At 34.3% G+C, this 27,766-nt stretch overlaps 1 protein-coding gene across 1 annotated transcript; it reads right to left on the reverse strand.

Moving 5' to 3' along the window:
* Positions 1-1,407: 1,407 nt before the first annotated feature.
* LOC108597167 (homeotic protein distal-less) lies at positions 1,408-26,698 on the reverse strand. Its single transcript, XM_017983581.1, has 7 exons — positions 25,974-26,698; positions 23,325-23,500; positions 20,519-20,712; positions 3,240-3,381; positions 3,065-3,169; positions 2,784-3,003; positions 1,408-1,711 (listed from the first exon to the last, which is right to left on the reverse strand). Exons 1-7 carry the CDS (start codon positions 26,111-26,113, stop codon positions 1,693-1,695), a joined length of 996 nt encoding a protein of 331 aa, XP_017839070.1. The 5' UTR covers positions 26,114-26,698; the 3' UTR covers positions 1,408-1,692.
* Positions 26,699-27,766: the final 1,068 nt, after the last annotated feature.

Below are 27,766 nucleotides of genomic sequence, written 5' to 3' on the forward strand. Positions count from 1 at the left end.
CACACGCACACACACACACACTGCTGCATGAATGCCACTTAACTTTTTCAAGTGTAAACTGCTAAAATGTGCATTAATGTGGCACGCGTGTCTGCCACAAAAAATAAGAAGAAGAAGCAGCAGCAATCCTTTGCCACTTTAAGAGCAGCCAATGCCTGCCAAGTCAAGTGTTTCCTTTTTAATTCGCTTCATTTGCTTGGCCATTTAAATTTCCTTTTTTTATATGTATTTTCATTTGTTTTTTTTATTGTTTTATTTTTGATTTCATTTTTTGTTTTTAAATTACGACAATTACTACAAATTAAATTGGGGACTTTTGTGTGTTTGTATGTGTGTGTGTTTTCATATATATATATTTTACTGCTGTCATTTGAAATTTATTTAGAAAGTAGTTTGCCATTTTCTAGATTACAACTATTTAATTAATTAAATGCTAGCACATATTTTTTACTTGTCGCCTTTTAATGTTCTGTCTGTTGTGTGTTCATTATCATTTAATAGTTTACAATGCGAAATGAATTTATAAATTTTATAATGCTTGTTTTTTTATTTATTTGTTGCGCTGTTTTGTTTATCAATTAAACTACAGTTAACCACACGCTTTAATTTATGCTTAATTACAATTACAACTACAGCAAGCACTACACAAGTTTTTTTTTTTAATTTGTATTATTAATATTATACTTTTGTTTTTTTGCATTTGTTGCTTATTTTTTAAACTAAACATTAACTTTACATTTCATGCAGTTGTAAATTTAATTTTCATTTGTTTATTTAATGGAAATTATATTAGCTTAAATTGTGTGTGTTTTTTTTTTATATTTTATACACAAATTTACAATACAAAAAATGTTTTTAAACGCCTTTTTTCACACCATTTACTTGCTGAAATCTTTTGTGTGTTTATTTTTTTGCATAAAATTATATTGCACATAACATGAAAAAATGTATGCATATTTTATTGTTGTTAAATTTTTTCGAGTGTATAGTTTTAGCTGTGGGTAAACCAAAAAATTAAAAAAAAAAAATTAGTAGCGTTGAGATCTGATTTTAAACTGATTTCTTTTTGTTGTGCGCATTTTACAGTAAGTAGCGGTAAATAAACTAAACAAAAAAATAATAATAATTAATTAACCGTTGCGAATTGCGTGGCGGCTTTAGAAAAAGGCTTAAGATCAACAGCTGATTTTCATTTTTTTTATATAATTTTTTTATTTATAATGCAATTTGCTATAGTTTACACAAATTAAACAACTTAAAGGACACGCTTTTAAACTATATTGAGGAATGTATGTGTGTGTGTGTGTGTGTAATGTTTAATATATTTTGTTGCTTAAGCTTAACTTTAAAAACGACTCATTCACAAAATATTAAATTTAATTACAATTTGTTTTTTGGGGGGGGGGAATTTACATAAATTTTATGTGTATAATTATTAAAATTATTTTACAATGCGTATTATGCGTATCAACATACAGAATTATTGGCTAACATATAGAATGTATATTGTGTGTCACATTGTCACTGCCCCGGCACGCTCCCCACCAAATGTTGCTGCTGCAAAAGTTGCTGCTGCTGCTGTTGCTGCTGCAGTTGCAATTCAGCGCTTAGCCTGGACTCATAGCAGTGAGCCGACGCTGACTGCGACCAAGCGGCATGTGGCGGGGGCAGCTGATTGGGCTGCTGATGCTGTTAAACCGCTGGCCACACGCTGTAGCAGCCACGAATAAAAGATAGAAGCATACAAAAGGTCAAAGATTAGCGACAGAGCAATTAAAAGCAATTATGTGTGCATTGGCTCGATATAAAATGTGAACAAAAATATTTACAAAATATTATAGCAAAATTATACAGAAGAAAAATTAGCTACAGAAAATTCTGAGCATGTTTGCTATATTATTCAAATAAATTTTTTTTTAAAGGCTTTGTTATTTTTTCTGTCCATTTTGTTTTATTTGCTATACAAAATATGTTTCTAAAATGAATCCTAGCTACTCTCAAATTAAAATTTACACTCAAAATTTATTAATAATTTTTTTTTTTATTTTCTATTAAAACTATGGTTCTGAAATAAACTCTAGCTACGCTCAAATTTAAAAATTTTCTCTCAAAATTTATTTATAAATTTATTTTTTAATTTCCTACAGCAACTATAGTGCTAAAAAAAAACCCTTGCTACTCTAAAATTTTAATATAAATTTATTTAAGGAACATTTTAAAGTTTTATTGCTATAATTTGTGTCAACTTCATTAAATTTTCTAATGATTTATTAACTTAAGCTCGTTGGAAATGCTAACTACAAATTTGTCTAAATTTTCGAATATAAATCTTTAGCTATTTTTTTCTTATTTTGCTCAGAATAATGAAAATTATCTACAAATTTTTCGTATATTTCGATTTTGTTATATTTTGCATTAAGTAAAATTTGTACACCCATCAAATCGACCCATTCAAAATATATATTTTTTTTTTAATCCTATAGAAACTATGGCTCTAAAATAAATCCTAGCTCCTCTCAAATTTTAATATAAAGCTTGTTTAAATTTTTCACCGATTTTCTAATGCATTATTAATTTAAGCTTGTTGAAATACTAACTGCAAATTTGTCTAAGTCTTTGAATATAAATTTATAGCTATTTTTTCTTATTTGCTACAGAGCCATTGAAAATTAGCTACAAATTTTTCGTAGCTAAGTTTTGCATTAATTAAAATTTGTGCAACTAACAAATTGAGCCACTTTAGTGTTTATGTTTTAAAGGAAGGAAAAGCTTTTGTTACTTACGTTAGTAATGATGGATTCGTTTCGGGCTGATACCAATACTGCGGCATATAACCGCCCATTTGTGGTGGCGGATTGTGGTGATGCGTCTGCGGATGCGGCGCCGCTGGATGAGGTGGCTGTGGCTGTGGCGTCATTTGCGGCGGTGGCTTATGATCAATCCAATGAGGTTTCTGATCCCATGGCGCTTGCGTTGGCGGACTTAAACCCGTGGGTGGGAATTCTTTGAAAAGTAATTAAAGCAATTAGAATGAGTTGAAACTTGGAGCTGCTGCTGAACTTACCAGGTGACAACTCAGACACAGGCGTACTTGATGGCGTTGGACTATGTCCGGGAGGTAGATAATGTGAAGGTGAGCCGCTGTTAGAGCCACCACCGTTATTACCGCCTAGCAAAATGAAAATAAGCAATACAAAAATTAAAAAAAAATAATTAAAAGTTTAAAAACTAAAACTTACCGCTGTGCATTTGATTAGGACTATGCTGACCAGGATTGGGTCCACCGCCGCCCAGTGGCATGCCGCTATTGGTGCCGGGGCCCTGAGCTGCCTTCATCATTTTTTTGTACTTGGAGCGACGATTTTGAAACCAAATTTTGACCTGCAATAAATAAATATTGATCAGCATGAGTTTTCATATTTACAAGCGATTAAATTTGCTATAGAATCAATTGGTTGAAGACTGTTATTAGCCAAGTTAGTCAACAGCAAAGACAAGCGACGGCTTTTCAAACTGCTTTTCAATTGAAATTAAAAGTGAGCGCATGTGAAAAGCAGCTGGCAGTTAAATGAGTTCAACACTTGGAAAACACATTTTGGCAGCGTGTGACAATACACAGATACACACACACACATGCACATATATGTGTATGTGACTGAATTTCATCATCAATGTGGCTTAGATGAAAGCAGCTTGGCGAATAAAGCAAATGTATCTTGCAGATACTTTCAATTTTGTGACGCTGCCGCTCTCGTTGTTGTTGTTGTTGCTGCTTTTTTATGTGTAGAACTAATTGTGCGCTCAGCTGTGCGCGCAGCTCACTTTTGAAAGCTGAAAAGCCAAACAGCAGCTTAATCTTAAGCTTAAACATAACAGCGCATAGCTAATGCTGACTGTAACTATTTGCAAGCTATATAAATATATATACACACGTTCAAGGTCGTTCTTGCCGCTTGACTTGCTTGGCACACAAAAATTTCACTAACTGCGTCTATAAATTTGTTTGCTTTTGCTTTCGATTCAATTAAGCGATAACTACCGGTATTGACATTTAGCTCATTGACCCAGCCGAAAATTTCATTTTCATTAGTTTTTTTTAGTTTTAATTTTAATGCTCGTTGAAGCGGCACTTTGATTGATTTGCTGCTTTAGTTTGTAGCTTCAATCTTTGCTCGTTACGCTTTAGTGGCCAAGCGCAAAATATGCGCTCATTCTAAAAATTGACAGCATATATTTTGCTATTAATTAAAATTACACTTTGTCTGCAATTTTAGTTGCTCGGCAAATATATTTTGACAGCTATTTTAAAAGCTATTCACACTCTATGGCCAAAGCTTAAAGCAAAACATGCAACTGAAGCGCAGAACACTTTACTTCAAGCCACAAAAAAAGTTGTTACCCCCACACACAAACACACACACACACACACACACACACTTAACGGGCTAAAAATATTTATGCAAAGCAATAAGCTAAAAAAACAAAATTAAATGCGCAAAGTTGTGCCAAGTCGACAAAGTGAGACTCGTTACATGCGCTGAAAATATTATTTAATATATTAATAAAAACAATTTTGTACAATATTACAGCCGACATTATGAGACCCAGTACTTATGCAAAGTAAGATAGAAGTATAAACAATGTGTTGTATTTTTTTATACAAATTATTTTTGAATAAAAAACATAATTGTTCAATATTAAAGTGCAGAGAGTAAAGTCAAGCGCAACCGGTATTACGAGACCCAGTCAGAAAGTAAAGTAAAGTTAATTAAAAACCAAAGAATCATTTTCTTTGGTTTTTAATTAATTAATTAATAAATTTTAAAAAATATTTAACAAATCTATTTCAATTCTATTACATTTAGACAACTAATATAGCAATTGCTATAAATATATATGTTGAATAATAAAATCAGTTTGAAACTAAATAAATTAAAAAAAAGACTTTGCTGCGCTACTTGTTAACTCATCTAGGCGCTCCGCTTTGGCCAATGACTTTCACTGCGCGCAAGCACCGAGCAAGCCAAACTGTCAACTTAAAGACCATAAAATGTCGATTGTATGGTTAATAATTTTTCGCATTAAACACACAAAGTTAATGCGCCTAAAATATAAAAAAAACAAATTTAAGACACATACAAACGAAAACATATGTGTATTAATTGAATAATTAAATTGTAAAAATTATATTAAATAAAAAATATATTTATTGACTAATAAAATTCAAAGTACAAAAAATACAAACAAAATTAATAAATAAATTTAAAAAAATATATTTGTTAAATAATTCAGAGAGTAAAGTAAATTAAAAAAAAAAACAATCAAAATAAATTTATAAACTTAAGAAAAAATAAATTCCGGCTATGCCATTAATAGGCTATGAAATTCTTTTGTACTTTAGTTTGAATTTATATAAAAAAAAACTTTTGTCTAGCTTAAAAGACTCGCTGCACATTTTTATGTACTGGGTCTAAAAAAATGTTTAACAATTTTATATTTATGTATACAGCAACGTACGTAAAAATGTAAAAAACCACAGACGAGAGTAAAAGTGTGGCCAGCAGACTGTGCGACTGGGACAGACAGTCTGTCAAATGTCAATCAGCCTTATGCCATGGCTTGGCTCAATTTTTATGCCACTTTCATATGCACAAATATGGCAAAAAGAGTGAGCGTAACGCAAGAAGAAGAAGAGGAGAAATTAGCATGTCAGTGTGTCAGGCAGCTTTTGTCAGTGAGCCCTGTAAGCCAAATTTGACTTCCGCACAGCTGACAGCTGGCCACAAATTGATGAGCAGACAAGCAGCAGCAAACAACTGTTAGCAGCAACTGTTGCTAGCAACAGCAGCAGCAGCAGCAACTGTTGCAGGTGCTTGGCCAGGCAATTGAAACTGGTTTGAGCTATTGCCAAAGTGCGTTTCTAATTCAAATGCGCTTGCCTTGATTCTCTTTTATTTTTTGCTAACAACAACTGACAGTTGAGCATTTAAAACGTGGGAATAGATAAGGCAATTGATTTTTCAAAGTTAAGTCAACTGTGCGTTTGATTTGTGTGGGAGCCAAAGCTTAAGTCGAGCTAAATAAAAGTGCTGGACACTGCGCCTTGCAAATAGACAAGACAGCCCAGCGCATCCGTTTGGCTTAATGACAACAACAACAACAACAGCAGTGTACAGGCCATAACTATTGCTATTGTTGCAACGTTTTGCTGCTGCTGTTGCTGTTGTTAGTTGTACACAAATTTATGGCTAGCAGCAGCAGCAGCTACAACACAATTTGATTTTTTTTTTTCCATTGTTGTGCTCTCGGCTTGTTTCTTGTTATGCCTGGGCCAACAATAAGTTCGCTTTTTCATTCATAAATTCCATGCAACAAGATTTTAACATATTTCTGCGCATATTTGGTCGAAGCGGCGCGTTGCAATTTTACGCTTAAATTGACAACATGTCGCATTCAAATTGGCTCTTAGTAGCGTTGCGCATACGCAGCGTTGTTTACTTTCATTTTGGCGCACAACTTTCTGAAGCACGCGCCAGGCTAAAGACCAACACAGGTAGTGGCAACTGATTTTTTTGTTTTTTCTTAGCCTGGCCAATCTATTTTAATCGCGCTGCAATCGCCAGCTACGCGCTCGGATGTTTAATTTATGCAGCAATAAAAAAAAAAAGCAAGCACAGGCAACTAAAATCATAAAAATTTAAATGCGCGCGCGTGAAAGAAAGAGAGAGGCTGAGCGAGCGACTGAGCGCTGTGGCTGCTGCGAAATAAAATAAAATTTTGATTTATGATCTTGTCGCTGAAGTTGTTCGTCAACAGGCGAGCGACGGGCAACAAACAGCTAAACAGCTAAAGCTACAGCTGGCGCAACAAGTGCGCGGCCAGTCAGTCAGTCAGTCAGGCAGGCAGGCAGGCAGCTGCAGCAGGGGGTAACAATTGTTGTTGTTGTTGTTGCGTTCACTTGCTGCGGCCTGATCATTCATAAAGCGCTTTTTGTCTTGATGTTTATCAGTCGCAGGCAAAAAAAGTAAAAGCAGCAGCTTTAAGTAAATTTTTAAAATATATAAAAAATCTAAGCAGACTTTTTTATATGTTGCTGGCACTTTTGACTGCCATGGTTGACGGATTACGCAACTTGCCGGCCGTAGCATTTTACATTTTTTATTATTGTTATTATTGCTAGACGCTACTGTAGCTGCTTTTGCATTGTTTGGCAACTGGCTGCATGCAATTGTCTTAACAAATTTGTAAAGGCCTGAAAAAAACTTTTAAATAATAAACACAATGGCATGTTGTAAGTTTTTTTTGCTGTGTGGCATGCCCTAGAGTCAAGTGTCACGCAACTCATTAAACTCAGCAATGCGTTCTACTCTTAAGTTCGTTGCTTAAGTCTTTCGTTCAGCGCTTGTTAAGCAGCAAGGCTAAGCAGCCTTTGGCTCTCTTTATATTTTTATTTTTCACAAAAGTGATTTCCAAATAAAATCGTTGCGGGCTGTTTGGGGCAACGCCCACTGCATGTGCACGCCAAAAGCGCCGCACATAAGAAAAAAAAAAACCCAAAAATATTTATAAACTGTAGAAAGCAGCCAAAAGCGCTTAAAGGCTTCAAGGCCAGTCAGGCAGCCAAGTTAACACCGCTGCTGCTGCTGCTGCTTGAGCAACAAATTGAAAGCAAATCGTTGTGGCTGCATCATTAACAACGAGCTACGTTCAAAGTTGAAACACGTGGCAACGCACACAGGCCGCGTAGCCAAAGCGCATTGCCGCGCTAATGCAAAATATGCCAGCGAAAACGTTTTGACCATTTTGAGTCTATGTATGCGACTGGCTGGCAGCTCCCCGGAGGCCTTGGTGACGTTGTGCATTGATCTTTATCAATGAAAACTGTTGCGCTCGGCGTGCGCTTCATTAATTTATGCATATATAGGCAATGCGTAAGCGGCATGAATGAGGCGACGACCAGCAGCAACCAGCAGCAGCAGCCAGCAACAGCCAGCGCGTTGTTTAATAAACAATAAATATGCAATTAGGTGCTGCGCGTTTTATATAACGCAACGCGTTGCTCTAAGACACACAACAACAATTAACAAGTTGCTGGTTGCTGCTGTAATGAGAAATGAGCGCGCAACTTGCAGCCAGCCACGTACACAAACAATTTATAAATAAATAAAGATATTGATCTAATTTCTATATAGGCAAGGCGGTTGCTCTCATGGCTGCTGCTGCTGCTGCTACGGTGATTGCTTAATCGCTGCCACGCATGAGCATTTCACCAAGCTGGTTGCTGCTGCTGCTAGTTGCTGCTGCTGCTTGCTTTCAGTCACGTCGCTAAAGCGCGCCATATTATCTATTGCTACAACTTTCAACATGTTTGCAATTTAATATCATTTTATTGATATAGTTGTTAGCCAAAGTTTTGCATTCGCTTGAACTTGCAACAAGCTGGCCGCATGCCACGCCATGACCAAATGCAGTAAAGTACTAACTCAATTAGTGCTTTATAAGCCTTTTAGCGCGCTTTACGCAGAAGCAATTAAAGCAGCTACCAGCAGCAACTGTTGCTAGTCGCATTTGTCAAATCCGGAAACTGTTCCCATGTTTCGTTCCAGTCTGAGCTGAGCTATTGAAAATGTTATAAACAATTGGCATGCAATGCGAATTGCGCACACATTTGTATACGAAAATTCAATTCAACTCGCTTTTGATTCACCTGCACAGCCTTGAAATTTTGTAATTCTAATTTTTTAAACTGAGTCAGTTTTTGCAACTAAAATTATGATGAAAAACAGCAACAGCAACAGCAAGAGATAATATTCAACAATAAATCGGCGGCAGCATTTGATCAACAATTGTCAAGGTGAGATTCTAAGCAGATATAAACAACAGCAACAACAGCAGCAGCAGCAACTCACAGCAGCAGCAGCAACTGTTGCTGCAGTTTCAAGCTGACGTCGTTGACTGACTGTGCGCTTGCTTTGGCTAGGGGCGTGACGGGGCGGAACGCGCACAAAATATAAAAAAAAAACCTTTAATATATATTATATGTTTTTTTTTTAGTTGTACAAAACTGTAGAGCGCGACGCGCATTTAAAATTTACTTAGTCAACGTTTGTTGTACTTTCTGCTATTGTTATTGTTTTTTATGTGTGTCTATGTGTGTGTTACAGTCACTGCAAAAAATATTAGTCATATTTAATTTAGTTTCGGCTTGGCTGCCTTGTAGCAGGTGACAGTACACACAACAACAAAAAACATTTATAACTTTAGACTTGGCTTATGTCATGGGCAGCATTAAGACTAACTTAACTCAAACTGTTCGTTCGTTCGGACAGCTGCACAGCTCTAATGCCAAAAACTTGTCTGTTTAATATTAATGTTGAAATACTTTCAGCTATAGCTACGTTTTTTTTTTAATTATTTCTAATGCAATGCATTTGGCACTAACACGTGTTTTTATTAATGATTAATGTGAGCAAAAAAATACAAAATACAATAGCTATGTTTATTAATTTTTGCCGTGGTTAAGAGCTTGAGGAAAACCCCCTGTTTAGCTGGAAATGCTCAATCATTGACTAGCATTGTGATTAGTTTATATTAAAGTGTCTGTGTTGACAGATTAGCGTATTACAAGCTAAATAGCTAGCAAAACTAGCTATTAATGGAATATTTTATACGTTTTTAATGCTCTGACTCGTGTGTATTAAACTCAAAGCTTGCGAAATAATTTTAAAAAATAATATAAATGTACAAAAACTGTATTGCTATAATATAATAAAATATATATATAATATAATATAGCTATTATCAATTCATAAAATTCTACAAGATTTTTCTAAATAAATAGAGCAATGTATAGACCGTAGCCTATATCTTGTATAATAATTCTATCGAAAACATTGTTCAAATTAACGATATATAGTTGTTGTAATAATTGAAAAGTTTTTGCTTTAAAGTTTATAAAAATTCCATCCCTTATTTGCAGAGTTTTTCTATTTCTGTTTTTGTAATAATAGAAAAGTTTTTGAAAATACTACATATTTTATTTGCTTTAAAATTTATAAATTTTCTCTCCATTTTAATGAGCATTTCTTTGTTGAGTTTTTCTATTTCTATTTTTGTAATATTAGAAAAGTTTTGGGGTTGCAAATTAAATAGCAATTAACTTAAAATATTAATAAATTATAATGTACTCATTAACGGATAATTTAAAAAAGCAGAGATTATAGATCTTTAGCTTAAGTTTAAACTTTAAGCCTACAGTTATATAAATAAATAAAAAAAATTCCATGCATTTTTTATTTATTTAAATAATCATAATATAAACATATTTATGAATTTAATATTTATAAAAATTCTATTCATTTTAATTAGTATTTTTTGTAGCTTTTTTCTAGCAATTTTTTTAAATTTAGTTACTTATGCTTATAATGCCAACTTTAAATTTTACAAAAATTAAGCTGAAAATTTTAGTTAGCATTTTTTTTAGCTTATGGAACTATAATCATAATATAATCATATTTATCATAGCAATATTTATAAAAGTTCTATCCATTTTAAAGCATTTTTTGTTGTTTTTTTCTAGCTATTTTTTTTTTAACAATTTAGCTATTTTTGCTTGTAATTTTTTCAAAAATTAAGCTGAAAATTTTAGTAAGCATTTGTTTTGCTTATGGCGCTTTTTAGTATATTTAACGCTTTAGCCATTTTAATTTATAATAAACTATTGTTTATCTATTAAACAATTTTCATTTTTATTTAGCATCAGCTTCTTTTTCATAACAAAAGGCAATGCTAATTGCAATATCTATAAGTACAACTTTATTAATTTTATACACTCAACCACATCCACTTTAATGAAGTCTGAATTGCGGCCACAAAACAAAAGCTAAAAAAAATACAATTTTTTTAAGCGCTTCGCTCATAAAACTGCACTTGAAACATTTTCCAGACCGTTGCGCACCGAAACAAGTTTTTTGCTTTTTATTTTGTTATTTTTTTGGTGTGTTGAGCTAAAACTGGGTAACTGGGAGTGAAGCGCATTAGAAGCTAAAGAAGTGCATGGAATGTTGAAAGAGGCGAAACAATCAACTAAACATTTAGTAACTCAAACGAGCGCAGCCAAACAAAAACTAAAACTAAAAACTGTTTTTGTGGTCAGCGATTTCATAATTACATTGGTGACGATCTCGTTGCGCTTTATAAGATCTGAACCTGCAGATAGAGCGACCACAAGCTGGAAAAAAAAAAAAGTGTGGCGACTAATTGCACAATTTATATAAGCGCATTCTTTAGGGGTTTTCACTGTAGTAATTTAAATATTGTATTTTTTTATTTAGGCAAGCAAATGAAATCATGGTCAGCTTACTATTATATGTCGCTTTATTTAACGTTTTGTTTGGCTTTTTTATTTTTCTATGCATTTTCACACAGCGCGCTGCGGCGGATATCACAAAACAGCGATCATGATAATGTAAAAAACAGCACGGAAAACTAAAATAAAAACACAATAACAAAAACAAAAGAGTGGAAAAATGTACGCGCTTAACCAAGCGTTAAAATTTTTGTTGTCTATTGTTGTTGTTGTTGCTGTTTGACTTTGAAGAAAAGCAGCCGCACTGGCGACACTTGATTTTTGCCCCCCACTACACCCCCAGCCTTGCTATAAAGACAAACATTAATTGGTGTCAAAGTACATGGCCTCAGTCGTGGGGGCAAAAGTTATTCGAGACGCTTAATTTGGCAAAGAGTTGAGTTCGTATTGCAAGCCTCTGAGCTCTCAATATGCAGCGCTTGTTTAACTTGAGAGCCAATTATAATATGAGCGCTCGCTCACTCTCTTTTTTTATGTATTTTACTATCTCCTGTTGTTGTTACTGACTCATCGGCTGCTTGACAACGTCATCGCAACCAGCCACCCACAGCCAAAGGGCGCACAACTCTCAGCTCAGCTCAGCTCAGTTCAGCGCATCGATTAAAAATACATCATCAAGTTCACTACGTGCGAGTGCTGCGAGTTCTATAAACAAACTCTTTAAGCTGCAGTCCTCACTACAATAAACTTCTATACACTAACCATGCAGACAGTTGTTGAGGTGAATTAAAAGACTTGACGCATAAAATAGTTGAGCTAATAAAGCGTTAGGCTAATTATAAAATTTTACTTGTAATAAATACAAGACGTTCTAAAAATTAATTGCAAGTTTTTATAAAAGCTTCAGTCTACTTATAAAAAATATTTTACTAAATATTTCAAATAATTAAAAAGCAACCTAAGCAAGCTAAAAGGCAAAACTTAATTTTAGCCTAAAATAAAATTTCAATACAGCTTACAAATAATTTAAATTTCAATCAAATTGAATAGTTGTGAAAATTATTTTAAAAGCTTTATCAAATTGTAAATATTTTCTATATATTATCGCATATTTAAAATGTTAAGTAATGTATTTAAAATTTGTGTTGAATTTTCAATGTGGCAAAACTTAAGTTTAGCCTAAAATAAAGTTTCAATAATTTAAATTTCAATCAAATTAGTTGTGAAAATTATTTTAGAAAATATTTCCAATACTTAAATAGCAAGCAAAATTTTAATACTTTGCTTAATATTTAAAATTTGAGTTGAATTTTCAATAAGGCAAAACTTAAATATTTAAGAAAATATATCAAATAATTAAATAGCCATCAAACTTTTAATATTTTGGATAATATTTCAAATTTTAGTTGAATTTCCATTAAAGCAAAACTTAAGTTTAGCCTAAAATAAAATTTCAGTGCAATATAATTAGAAGTTATTTAAATTTCAATTCAATTTAATAGTTGTGAAAATTATTTTAAAAGCTTCAGATGCTTAAGCAAAATTTTAAATATTTGCTATTTATTAACAAATATTTAAAATGTTAAGTAAAGTTTGTATAATTACAATTTATGCAATGCAATAAACTGATATTAAGCTAAATTTAAGACATAACTTAGAAAATCTGTCAATTTTGTAGCTTTTCTATATAATTAATAATTACTGCAGCGTATTTGTAAGTCAGCTATAAGCAAACGCAAACTTTAGCAGCCTCTTGCTTGTTTTATTTTATTTTCATTTTATTTTTGTTTTGTATTTTGGCGGGGTGTTGCCAAGTTGGTTTTGGGGCTTGCAGCTCTCGAAGCTGCAGCAGCCGCACGTCAATGCAACGGCCGTCATCAAGTTTGCATGGTGCTGGTTGTTGTTGTTGTTGTTTTATTTTTATTATAATTGTAATTATTGTTATTATCGCGTAACTGAAATCTGCAGAGCTTAGCAACGCAGGCGGCGGCGGCTTGGCACGCATCCTTGAGTTGCAGTCAAGAGAGTTGTTTGTGTACGTGTGTGTGTGTCAACAAATGAGCGCGTCATTAACACACAAAAAAAAAAACAAAAAAAATGTACTTTGTATGCTTGCCACGTTTTATTGACCAATAGCTAAGCTAGACACGCTGTCGTCGACATGTGGCAAGAAACATAAAATTTAATTTTATTTGAATACTCTCACTGCTAGCAGCAGCTTGAGATTTTGTAATTTCCTGTGCTATGAAACAAGTTTGAAGCGCTAAAAATATTGTGTATGAAATGTTGGTACAGGTAATGAATATAGGAAGTGCCTCATGCTGCTGACAGGATGCTGCAAGTTGCTATCACAGATCGAATAGTTTAAGTGGCTTTCTATTTCTAAAAAGAGCAGCAACTGGTTATGGTTTGAGAACTGCACGTTTTTTGAGCCACAAAAAGATGTCAACTGATCAGCGGCGATAGCGTTTTATAGCTTAGAGCTTAGCTTGAGCTACAAGCAAAGTGTGAGATACTTGAGCGCAGATGCGAATGCAAATGCGGTCACTTGTCACACTCGCTACAACGAAAGTGAACTGAGTGTGTAACGTACCCCACTCCCCCCTCATGCCACTTGTTGCAGCAACTTGTTGTGCGACTAGTACCAGCATCAACTCAACGCTGATCAAATTTAATTCAAAGTTCCTGTTACGCGAGCGCAAAAAGCAAAACTAAACAACAAAAATTGTTTTTCGTCATAGGGAGGCAACTGCTGCTGCTGCTGGGTCAACAGTTGCTGCTGCTGCTATTGCTGCAATGTGCGTGTAAGACGCTTGTGTGTATGTGTGTGTGTGTGTGCTATAAGTTACATTGTATTATGTGCCATAATTTAATTGACATTGCGCGCGTAAATCAGACAATCACTAATATTGCTGTTGTTGTTGCTGCTGCTGCTGCCTCATTGTTGTTGCTGTCGCTGTACATTTAAATGCGGTCAGCCAGTTTTTTTTTGTCGCTACAACTTAGCCGCTCATACTAACTAGACACTTGTATTATTCAAATCAAGTTGTGCTAGTTTTTTTTTTCTCTCTCTCTCGCTCTCGCTCTCGTATTTTATTTAATATAATAAAACTATTTGTGCGCATTAAACGTTCGTCGCGTTAATGTTTAAAACAATTTCTTCAAAGACGCACAGCAAACCAAAATTCCACGAAAGATATTTTTGGGTTAAAGTCCATGAACTTTGCAGCGGTTAAAGCGTTGAGGGGAGGGAAGCAACTAGGGGTGGAGCAGACTTATCGCTGGCAGCAGCAGCAGCAGCAACAAGCGTTGAGTTTTTTTTTGTTGCGAAGGTGTGCACCGTGGGCGATGCGTCTGCATGCAGCGGCCCAACACACACACACACACACACACACACACACATATATATATAGGGATACAACCAGGCGTTGTTGATTTTTTGCAGACATGCCAAAGCAGCTGATAAACCAGTTGCAAAATGTTAGTCAAGTCAACAATAAGCAGCAGCAAAAATTTTCAAAAATTTTAAATAAATTTTATACACATTTTTTATGTTCTATTAATGTTTGTTTACTTTTTAAGAAACATTTTAATGCTTTTTCTGAAGCTTAAGCGTCGTTTTGTTAGTCAAGTTACAAAAAATAGCAGCAAAAAATTTAAAAAAAATTTAAATAAATTATATATACATTTTTTATGTTTTAATAATTTTTGTTTACTTTTTAAGCAGCATTTTAATGATTTTTTTTAAGCTTAAGCATCGTTTATGTTAGTCATGTCAACAAAAAAAGGCAGCAAAAATTAAAAAAATTTAAAAATAAATTAAGTTTACTAATTTCATGTTTTAATAATTTTAGTTACATTTTTAAGCAACATTTTAATGCTTTTTTCAAACTTAAGCGTCGTTTTTTGTTAGTCAAGTTAACCAAAAACAGCAGCAAAAATGTATAAATAATTAAAAATAAATTAAGCTTACGTTTTTTATATTTTAATAATTTTTGTTAAATTTTTTTCTCAAGCTCTCAAGCTAGTCAAGTTAACAAAAAATATAGCAGCAAAAATAAAGAAAGTGTTAAAAATAAATTAAATGTAAATTTGTATGTTTCAATTATATTTGTTTAATTTTTATAACAAAAAGCTGTGCTAAATATATTTAAAAATTGTTTTTAAATGTTAAATTTATTAAAATTGCATATTTTGTGTCTAAATAATTTTTGTTGCTTTTTTTGTTGCTTTTTTTGTTGCCCTTTTTTGTTTGTAGCTCAAGCGCCGTTTTGGCAGTTCATCTGCCAACTTGAGTTGCCGCTGCCCAAAATCCTTTGTTTGCCAGTCGGCGTAGCCTCCTCCACAAAAAAATAAACTTCTTTCTTTTTTATATTTTTCGCAGACGTTGCGCCCTTTTGTGGCCGTTTTGGTGTTTGCTGTGTTTGCCTTTGTTGCGCATCAAGACGCAGAACCAGATCAAAATGCGCCGATATGAGGCTCATAAACACGCAGTTTAAAGCAATATGCTTAACAAAAAAAAATAAAAAATAAAATAAAAATAAACAGCTATTGCTTTGGCTTGTTCACATGGCTGCGGCTTTAGCTCAAGTGCTTGGCTGTCAGTCTAAGCTTTTGAGTCAGCCAAATTATTTATTGATATGAAAGCAGCGCCTGCCAAAAATAAAAGTTCTATGTAATTATTCAATTAAGCAGAAAAAAACAGTAGCCAACATTTAAAGCTTTAATTGATTTTTCGTATTTGTGTATGTGTGTGTGAGCAGCGGATGCACTTTCAAAATCAAACTACAAGCCAAAGATGCAACCTAACAAAACGGCCAGCAAAAAAAAAAGTAATAACAAAAACAAAACAAGTTTTGTAGCAGCAAAAATACTATAAAAAAATAAAATTACCATAATTATATTTTATAGCGTACAAGTGAGCGAGAGCGAGAGCGCGCGAATATTGCGCTTGTTTTATATTATAGCCTAATGTCGTTTATATATAAACTATATACTATATAGCTGCATGTACATTTAGCATTTAGCAGGTGTTAGAACGTGTCGTTTGGCCTGTCAGACTGTCATAAGCTAGAGAGAGCGAGAGCGAGCGAGTGAGCGACAGAGCGAGCGACTGAGCGATTGCAGTTTGTTGAACGAGCATTCAACATGCAAAAAACTTTAAGCACAAGAAATTTGTTCAATACGCCCCAAAAAACTAAAAAAAATAAGCAAAAGAGTAATATGTATATAAGATATAAGCAAAGGTAAAAGGTAGTTCAGCATAAGCCGACTGCTTAATGCGCTACGCTGGCAAATGCTATGAGAATTTTTATAATATAAAAAAGCCTATAATTTAAATTAATAAATAGCTATAAAATATATAAAAAAAATTCTTAGCAATGCAAAATTATTCTCTTGCTTATTTTTAAAGAAAATAATATTTTTTATCTGTATCGCATTAAAAAAAAAACTGTTACATTGTTATAAATATAAAATAAAAATTTAAGAAGAGTTTAAATTTACATATTTATAACAATAAAAATGCTAACAGTTTTTTTTAATGAGGTTCAATAAAATAAAAACAAAAAAATTGCATAACAAATTATTTATATTATTAACTTGTGCTTTGAAAAAAATGTTTTAAATATAAATTAAATTTTAAAAAATTTAAAACAAACAAATATTGTTTTTAAATATTCAAAAGTTGAAAAATGCAAACAATATTTGTATGCTGTATTTAAATTGAAAACAATTTAATTATTTAAATTTTTGAATACAATTATTTTAATATTTGTATGCTAATACAGCAAAAAAACTTAAATATAAATGAATGCTTAAAAACCAATTTACTATTTGCATTTTTTTAATACAATTATGTTGATAGAAAATTTTAAATATTTATGTTTAATATTTATATATATTTTTAAATATATTAAAATTTTTTTTATAAAAGTTTGTATTTTTTAATATTTGGCTGCTTGACTTTTAATTATATTTATATTTATATACAAAAATATATATATTTTTTTTTAGTATTTAATTACATGTAATATATAAAAATTTTCTTTGCTTTATAATATTAACATAAACTCATTTTGTTGCTTCATTTTCAGCTAAGCTAACGAAACTATGCGCTGTAGATAGTTTTGTATCTTGGACTTGGGGGCATGCCGACAACAGCAGAGGTGAGTTAAGAGCCTTTGAAGGCCATTAAGACACACAGGCTAAGAGCCTTGGTAGTTAGTTTGGCTCAAAGCTGGCTAAGGTTGGCTCTTGGTCATTGCAGTTGTTGTTGTTGCTGTTGTTGCTGTTGCTGTTTGTGTAACGCATAAATCTTAAGCCAAAGCAGCAATGGTTTGTTTGCACGGGTCAAACACTGGCGTGGTCAGGCCACAAGGGTCAGGCTATAGCGCGAGTTCTATATGTTGGCGCTAGCGCTAAGCAAATCAATAAAAAACTTCCGTTTATTTCTTAGCCCGAGAATCGTGTGGGCGGTTTTAATTAACACGCGCCAGAAAGCGAAAGTTTACTTGAGTTGCTGTTGCTTTTTTTTTTTTTTATATGTTAGCTAGTACACAAGTCCTGCGGGCAGGCGGCAGACAACTTGGTAGCGACTTGTACAGTTAGTTAGTTAGTTGGGCAACACCCTTGGCGCAGTCATAAATTAATAGCAGCATTTTTTTGTTTTTGTTTTTTAGTTGAGAGGGTACAAACCCCTTTTTTGTGTAAAATGCCGCAGGTCAAGCAGATAAACCAAATTGATAGTGTCGCAGTCGCAAGTTGCAATTGAGGATGGAAAGTGGAGCGAGGGACTTGAGTGCAGCTTGGGGCGTGGCTGTTTGTTTAGTTGGCTCGCTCTTTGAACTGACATCGATTGACAGCTGCCAGTTTTTATTATTTTTTATATTTTTCGGTTGCCTTGTGGCTGAATTTGTTGCTTTGCCTAGAACTTGCAGTAAATCAGCGTTTTATAGGGTGACTAAGTAAACGGCGCTGTGGCCTGTGACTGAGGCAACAAATTTATTACACAGCCGCCGTGTGGCACGCCCGCCGCAGACGTTGCAACGTCTGTTGTTCTACTGCTATGGCAGCCGTATTCAAATAACCTATCTTGATAAACAACTTGCGGCCAAGCAACACCCACACACACACGCACACACACACACACACACACAGGCACATGCAGCGATCTTTCAACTTGTTTTACAAGTTTGCAGTTCAAGCTGCTTTTACGTACGTCTGTCTGTACGTCCGTCTGTTTGTTTGTGCGTGAACTTTTGTGGCACACTAATTCAATTAGGAAGCCCACGCCCACTATCAATAAATTTCTCAAAAACAAGACTCATTCACTCTTTCTTTTTTGCAACAAAATGTAACTTTTGTTTTTTTTGTTTTTTTTTTTGCTTATGTGGAAAAACTATTGTGAGACTAAAAACAAAAACAATGCGGCAGTTGAATAATTTGACGTTGGGACTTTAACTGCCAGCTGCGTAGCTTGGGTGGGTGTCTCCAGGCAGCGTCGTTGTTGTTGTTATTGTATTTTTTACTATTCATTATTGTTGTTGCAGCTCGCGCTCTTTGCCGTGGGCAGCAGCGCGTGCATTTAACAAAGATACTCAAACTCATGCGCTCGTTGCTCTTTGCGTTGACGTTGTCATACAAAAGTTGACATTGACACACGTGCAAAATGAAAAAAAAAAAAATATATATATGTAGAAAATACTAAAAACAAAGCACATTATGATATTATACACACAGTTGCGAGTCGTCGTCCAAATAGTTGCATAAGTGTGGGTCAGAGGCGTGGGAGGTTGCATGTACGTCTTGCTTTTGTTGTTGTTGCTGTTGCTGTGGCTTTGGCTTGGCTCGTTTGTCAGTCAACATTAGAGGCATGTCAACAATTCAATTTGAAATGCATTTACTGCTTGCCAGGGACAGGACCCTGGGAATATGGGATTTCTAGCTAAGCAGCGCTGCGGCATGCAAGCATTTTAAACTAATTAAAGCTTTAAGCTACAGTTTAGTTAGCCAAAGTTTATTAAAGCTTAGCTTAGCCATAAGCTTTGAATCAAAGCTTTGAGCTGCTTTTAGTTGAAATTGTAGCCAAAAATTGCAGCTTACATTTTTTATTTCAAGTTTAGTTTGTAAAAAATTGAGCTAAGCTTAATTATTTATTGAGCTATGAAAGCGATTGCTTCTTAAAGTCTTAATTAAACTTGTAGCTAAAATTGCAGCTTAAATTTTTTTATTTTAATCTATATAAAGCTTAGTTTGTAATGAATTGAGCTAATATTAGAGGAATTAATTGAAGCCAATATAGAAGCGTACACTTTTTATTTCAAAGCTGCTTTAAGCTTGAAGTAAAGAATTGAGCTTATATTAAATTAATTAAATTGACATGCTTTCATAGCTCTTGCTTCCTAAAGTCTTAAGCAGCTTTTAATTGAACTGGAAGCCTAAATTGCAGCTTACGTTTCATAGCTAGTTCAAGCTTAATTTGTAAGAAATTGAGCTAAGATTAAATGAATTAAGTTTACACATTATTGAGTCTTAAGCAGCTTTTAGTTGAACTCAAAACAAAATGTGCAGCTAACATTTTTTATTTCAAAGCTGCTTCGAGCTTAGATTAAAATAATTAATTTCAGACACAATTTTATTGAGCTTTCAAAGCTCTTGTTGAAGCTAAAATTGCAGCTTACATTTTTTCTTCAAGTTTTGTCTTAGTCTGTAAAGAATTCAGCTAAGATTAAATGAATTAATAACTTTATTCAGCATAAAGTCTTAAGCAGCTCTCAGTTTATGCTTTTCAGAATTGATAGCGCATTGAAAATAAAACTTTAAAAATATTAGTTGCAAATTAATGCATTAATTAATAAAGCTACATAGATATTGACAAGGCTAAGCCTAGAAAATTATTATTAAAGTGCATTTATTTATTCAAAGCTGTTACTGGATCAACTTTTTGTTGAACATTGCAGCTAAAATATAAACTTCAATATTTAAATCAAAGCATTTAAATGAGTTAACGTTTTAAATAAAACTTTGATAAATTTTAAGCGCAATTGCTATGCTTAAGCTTAGAAATAATTTATTTTATTTATTTTTTATTTATTAGCTTTATTTAATGAGCTTTAGTTTTTGCGCAAATTCCCCACATAAGTTTTGCAAGTTATGCTCGCGATTTTTGTGGCGCTTCGAAATTCTTAAGACTTGAAGGACTTGACTTACCTGCGTTTGCGTTAGGCCCAGACTCGCGGCCAATTCGGCGCGCTCGGGCAGCGCCAGATATTGGGTGCGTTGAAAGCGACGATTCAGTTGCTGGAGCTGCAGTGAACTGTAAATGGTGCGTGGCTTGCGCATTTTCTTGCCCTTGCCATTGACGCGTAGGCCGGAGTCCTCGCATTTGTCGGAGATTGAAAAGTCTGCAAAGAATAAAACAGAAACGTAGATGGCATAAATATGGCAGAGCAAAAATAACTAAAGCACAAACCGAAACATAAAAGGGCAACAGGCCAGAGATTGAATTTATAATGAGGCATAAAAATATGGCAGCAACATTTTGAGGCTGCTGCATATTTATGAGAGGCCAAACTGTTTAAGGAGCAGCAGCCAGCGCAGTTAAGTTGTAATGCGAGTTTAATTAGCCAAAGTTCAAAGCACTCGACGAACGTAAATTTGCCAAGTTCAATGCACAAAATGAATTGTTAATGAAAAATATACGCGACTATGATTAGGCGCAGTGCACATACATGGGCAGCAAATTAACCGTTAACTATATGAGTGTGTGTGTGTGTTTTGTCACGTGCTGTGGCCTTAATGACAAAATGGCTGCGTGCGAGCGAGTTAGCTATAGTTTATTCTTTTTTTTTTTTTGGGTGGCCATGTGTGTGTACATTAGTCAGCGCTCCCTAGTGTGCGTGTGTGTGTGTCTCTAGCTATTGGTTAGCTTAACTATTGTTGTTGTTCTTTTTGTTATTTGCTGCACATGTCTTTTCTGTTTTGTTGGCCAAGTGGCAGCGCTCAGGCGAACGCATTCATTCAAGCCAACTACACCAAAGAATGGTGTAATTAATTACGCCAAACGAAAGCGTAATTACCGCAATTATAATTACAAACAACTGTGCGCACACACACACACACAGACAAACACATGCACGCATGTCTGTATGTGTGCCATTTATTATTAGGCAGTCTGCGTTTATTTATGACTTTTGGCGCGCCAAATTTTTTTATTTGTTGTCTCTTTTTTTTTAACAAAACTAATAGCGCCGTTCAATTCAAGTGCAGTCAAGGTTAATAGCACTACTAGCGGTCAATGCGGCGTATGCGCAATTTCGTGTGACAACAAAAGTTTTAGCTTTTTATATATATATTTGATTTATGCGCCTGGCGGTAGCTACAATAGCTGCGCCAAAATGAATTGCTTTTCACTTAAAAACTGCTCAACCAAAACATACAACAAAAACCGAATAAACAACAACAAACGTCGAAAAGTCTACAAAATGCGATAGTTAACAAAATGTCACAGTCAGGCGCGCAATTATGCCAGCTATATACACACATACACACACACATACACACAGTTATATATTTTATACATTTTATGTGCATGCGCTTTATATATAAATCTTTATAAACTTGCATAAAATTCAAAATCTAGAAAGCATTTTGTTAAACGTTTAAGCGCTTATGCTGCTACTAATTAGAAATATCCAATAAAATTTGTAAAACATGTAATTGCAGCTTTTAATAGCTTGTAATAATTTTGAGTGCATCTAATTTTAAATTTTTTTATGCAATAAAATTAAATAAGTGCAGCTTTTTAAGTTGTGTAATATTTTGAAACTGTTTAAGCGCTAATTTCAGCAAGTTATATTGTTTTAAGTTAGTTTTGATATTTATAGCAAAGAATATATTTATATTATGCTTTAGGCATTAATTTGATTTAATTCATTTTTAATTTTGTTAAGGAAATTCAAATCAGCATTTAATTCATGTAATATTTTTTTTTTTTATTTATTTTTTTTTTTTAAAGCAATTTTATGATTTTATATTTTTTTCAGGCATTAGTTTGATTTATTTTATTTTTAATATTTTTAAGAAATTCAATTCAGAATTTATTTCACGTAATATTTTATTTTTTTTTAGCAATTTTATGCCTTTAGATTCATTGTAAGTCATAATTTGTATATAAGGAAACAACTTTAAATTCCCTTTTAGGTTTTTTAAAAAATATATATAATTATTAGGCATTAATTTGATTTCATTAATTTTTTTCTTAAGTAATTGAAATCAGAAGCTAATGCTTGTAATATTTTGATTTATTAAAGCAATTTCATGATTGATTTTAGGCATTAGTTTGATTTATTTCGTTTTTATTTTTTTTTTTAAGAAATTCAAATAGGAAGTAAATTCTTGCAATATTTTATTTTTTTAAAGCAATTTTATGATTTTAGGTATTTTTTTGTAAGTCATAATTTTTATATAAGCCAACAACTTTAAGTTTTTATTATTTTTTATTATTAGACATTAATTTGATTTAATAAATTTTATTTTTGTAAGAAATTCAAACCAGCTTGTAATATTCAAATCAATACTTGTAATATTTTATTTATTAAAGCAATTTTATGATTTTAGATCATTTTTATGTAAAGAATTTAATTGGATTTTTTAAAAAGCAACGAACTGCATAAAAATTCAAAACATGCATATTTGTTTACTCATTTGTTATTAAATGGAATATGCACAGCTTTGTCAATTTAATGCTATTGAGAATTAAAATTCAAATTTTATGTATGCTATTTTAATTTAAGTATTTGGTGTCTATTGTAAATAAGACGTGGCATTTAAATAGAGTTGATTGAAGTGAAGTAAACAAAAGCGACGACAACAAAGACAGCTCGAGAGATCGAGAGCGTGTCGTCTGCTTGAGTTCAAGTGTCGCCAAAAAAATAAAGAAAAAACTAAAATGTGTGAGCAGTCAAGAGCACTTGAGCACACAGCTAAGGCTGGGATTGAGATCGGGGGTACTTACCATCCTTGGGTGGACTGGCACAGGGCGGCGCGTAGCTGCCTAAGTGATAGCCGGAGTAGGAATTCTGATGCATGGGCGGGAATGGATAGCCGAGGGCGCCGCGCGGACTGGGAAAACCGGAGTCCTGCCCGCCTTGCGGAGCAAAATGCTGATAGCTGCTGCGTATGCCGCCGTAACTGCAAAAAATAGCAAAAACACAAAATTTAAAATTAAAGTCGCTACATGTTCGTGCGCTGAGCTTTGCGTGATTGTCATAGGACTATGTTGAATATTAAATGCGCCGAGTGAGTAGCCAAAGTTTCATGTTTAATGCACAAAGCGTCGAAACGAAAACTTTTGTTCTCACAACAAATGTTGAAAACAACAATATTTTTTCCTTTTTTATTTTATGTGTGTTAGCATGACTTCATTTAGCTTAAAATCAATAAATTGTGACAGGCTCTGCTGTTAAATATTTTGTTAACACTTTATATGGACTCGAAAAAACAGTTGAACTATTTCCCATGAGTTGCAGCATAAGTTTTTCTTTTTTTAAGTTAGACTTTCTGCCCGATTGCCCAATAATAAGCCATGAAATATTCAACACGGAAACGGAAACAGCACACGAAACGCCAAAAGAGAAACCGCAAAAAAAATAACAACTCGCCTAGGCTCTATCTCTTGCAACATGCTCGCTGGCCAGCTGGCTGCCCCACAGCGTTGCACGCACCACACACACAGCCGAAGAGAAATGACAAAAAGCCAAACCGCAAAAACGCAAAACACAAAACGCAATAAAATATTTATAATGAAAAATCGAAACGTGCGTTCAAAATGCAATTCAAAGCATCAACAACAGCAACTACAATTGGCATAAATAATATTTAATTTACCAGAGCCCATGCACATTGCTAGGGGCAGCTCTAAACTTTCCACCTCACCCAGCGAGTCGAACTGCACTTAATTGAATTTATTTTTGGCTTCCGTTCAGTTCAGGAACCAGCACCAGCATAAAAATCCACAAAGCTCAATGAAGTTGCCCCAATAAGCAGCAAGTGCTCACACACACACACACACACACACAAGTGCTTTTCATTAAACAAGAAATTTAAATAAATACTGCGGCTACTGTTAATCTGCATAGCGCGTAGTTTATAGCTACTAACTAAGCTGGCTAAGCGCTTGTCTAAACATGTCTAAAGCAAAAGTAAAAGTAAGCTACGGCTAAAAACTAATTGCTGCAAGCTATAAAATAAATAACGTACTAACATTTTGGGCATTTCAAAGTTAAATAATATTTTAAGCAGCTGCTTTATTTTTTATTTCTTTTCTTAATATCAAACAGCTTAGCTACTGTGCAGTTTTTTATGTTTAATATTGTTAATAATATATTCGTAGCTTAGCATTTTAAAATTTTATATATTACAAAGCTGCATAGTTTATTTTTATTTAATTTTTTACGTTTAAGCAGCTTGCATTATTTTTATAATGTTAGAAAAATTGTCTAGCATATTCAATGCTTATCGCATTTGTTTTTTTTTAACTTTTAAAAATGTTAATTTAATATATATATAAATTAAAATGTTTTGCATTTGTAATTTAGAGCAAAATTAAAATATAACAATTCAATATAAATTGAAATTTACTGCGCTCTTAATTTAGAGCACAATTAAAATATAACAAATTCAAATAAAGCTTTTCAAAGTTAAATAATATTTTATATATTTAAGCGGCATTTATATTTTAATTTATTTCTATTATTTTCTATTAAAGTTAATGAATGAAATGAAAATTTGTCTAACAATGTAATTTATTTTATTTTTTTTAAACAATATAAGCAATGCAGCAATTTTATTTTATTATAAATTTAATATTTGCTATTAAAGTTAGCGTTTGAAATTAGAAAATATGCATAAAGTATTTTTCATTTTTTAAAAACAATATAATAGAATTTTATATGCTGTCTATATAAGCGTCGGCTATATTTTTATTATCAAGCTCATGCTTATAGAATTTTGTAATTTTCCAGAACATTATAAGCAGTTAATTCAAATTTAATGTACTCAAATTAGTTGCATTTCAAAGTAAAATATTATTTATTTTTATTAGCAGCTTAAGCTGCTGAGTTGCACTTAAATTTTAATTGTTTATTATTTATTATAAGCTTGCATTCAACATATTAAACATTTTAAATATTTTTTTTAAGCTGCGACTAAGACTCATAAATATTTTGATTGCCAGACTGGCGCTTCTTGTATTTAAAACTTTATTTGCTTGCCAACTTTCGATTGTCTAGACTTTGATTTGCTGGCTAAACTACTCAAAAATGTTGTTATCTAAGGCAGTTTGGCAAACTGAACCAATTTAAAACGCTTAATGAGCAACGCCCTATAAAAAATTGAATGCTGGGTTGGGTGTGTGTGTTTGGCTTTTAATGCGATGAAATCAAACTGATAACGAAAGCTAAAGCCAAAGCATAAACTGCAAGCCAAGCTCAAAGCTGTTGCAGTCAATATGTCAGTGTGTGCGTCTGTGTGTGTGTGTGTCCTTCAATGAATTTTGACATTTTAGGCTAGTCGATCGTATGCGCTGATAGATAAACAATGAGCGCAATTTGTTGCCTTTGGTTGGCTTGGAACTATGGATCGATCGGTGGCTTGTTGGACTTACCCGGCGGCGGCATGTTGCTGTAGCTCGACAAAGGCGGATTTGCCGGGTATGTTGACGCCGGGCGTGATGCTGGCGGAGGAGGGCACGGTGCTGCCACCGTCCATGTATTTGGGCGTGTGTGGTGCGTCCGGCGCATCCATGCCCGACTGTGGTGTGCTGGGAGGCCCCTCGTAGGGGCTCCCTAGATCCGTGAAATTGAGCGTGTTGGCGCCTATTGAGGCCACTTTATCAAGAATTTTGGCGGCTGTGTTTTTGGTCGCTGAATGCAAAAACTAAAACGCGCGTGTGTACGTGTGTGTGCGTGTGTGTTGGTGTTTGTGTATGTGTGTGTAAATCCTTTGGCGCGCACACTTTGATGACAAAACTTAAATGTTGCACTTGTTAACTGCTGCTGTTGCACTCTTGTTGTTGTTGTTGCCACTTGTTGTTGTTGTTGTTGTTAATTAGCATTTACACTTAACAGTACACAACAATATATTGCCTTATATAGCTATATATTTTACATAAGATTTTTTGGTCGAAATCTGTGCAATTGACGCGACGGCAGCGACAAACGCGTAGCGCGGCGACGACATGCAAAACAATTTCTGAGACACTGCAAACGGTAAACGGCAAACGGCAAACGGCGGGCGAGGCGAACTCTTGACAGACGTAGTGTGTGTACAACGTACGACGAGGCGCTGCGACCGAGCGACAGCAACACAAAACGAACCAACCACGAACAAAGTGCGTATACGACTAGGTAAGAGCTCAGCGCTGCGATTGCGCTCTGCCCAGAGCGGCGAGCAAAGTGTCGCTTTGCCGCGCTGTCGCTGTAGCGTGTAAGCGCGACAGTTGTTGCTTTACATTGCATGCGCAAGAGCGAGACAACTGTATGTGCTGCATGCGCTACAGAGAGTCGCACCAATCAGCGCGCTGCCAACCGGTTTGACAGCAGCTGCGCTGTCGACGTCGACTGCAGCTCAGTGCTCAAACCGCACCAATACCATATGAAATTTATGCGAGCGCGGCGGGTGGGGGCAGCGCCCTTTTGGCTTACAAGTTTTTGCTGCTGCTGCTGCTGCTGCTGCCCCGCCACCCACTTAGGGCGTGGCTAGCTACGTTTCATATAAACATATTTTTACTTATGCAAATTTTTGTATTGGCATTTTTTTGTGCATTGTTTTTTTTTGTTGGCTGCCAACGAAAGTGCAAATATTTTGACATTTGCCATAAAGTTGCTTAACTTGTCAACAACAGCGCTTAATTAAGTAAAAGCAGCTTTAAATGTAACTTAGACTGCTTGTTCGTTTAGCAGCTTAGCTTAGTTTTTATTTTATTAGTTTTAGTTGCTTATTTTATTTGTGCTGCAACGCAAACTTTAAGTTTTTGCTCAAGACTTTAAGACAGCTGGCGCCATCTATATGCGCAAACTTGGCAACTTGTGCAATGGCAAAAAAAATACAAAAACCTGTCAAACTGGTCAGCAGCAACAACAACAGTAACAATGGCACAGGTACAGCGCAAGCAACAACACGCCCCCTAGCGTTTGCACACACAAACACACACACACACACACACACACATGTTTAGTTTGCATGCTGAGCACAACTGCTCAGCAGCGTTTGCGCGCTCGCTCTCTCGCTCTCTCGTTCTTTTAACGCACGCCCACACTGAGAGCTAATTCAAAATGGCGACGTCGCTGCTGCTGCTGCTGCTAGCGCTGGCGCTGCTGTCGCTTTGTAGCCGAACAGTTGTTGGAATTTTCATTCAGCAAGACGCAGACAAGACAACAGGAGCCTTCGCTCTATTCT

Source organism: Drosophila busckii, chromosome 2R, assembly GCF_011750605.1.
Source record: "Drosophila busckii strain San Diego stock center, stock number 13000-0081.31 chromosome 2R, ASM1175060v1, whole genome shotgun sequence".
In the NCBI taxonomy this organism is placed as follows: Eukaryota; Metazoa; Arthropoda; class Insecta; order Diptera; family Drosophilidae; genus Drosophila; species Drosophila busckii.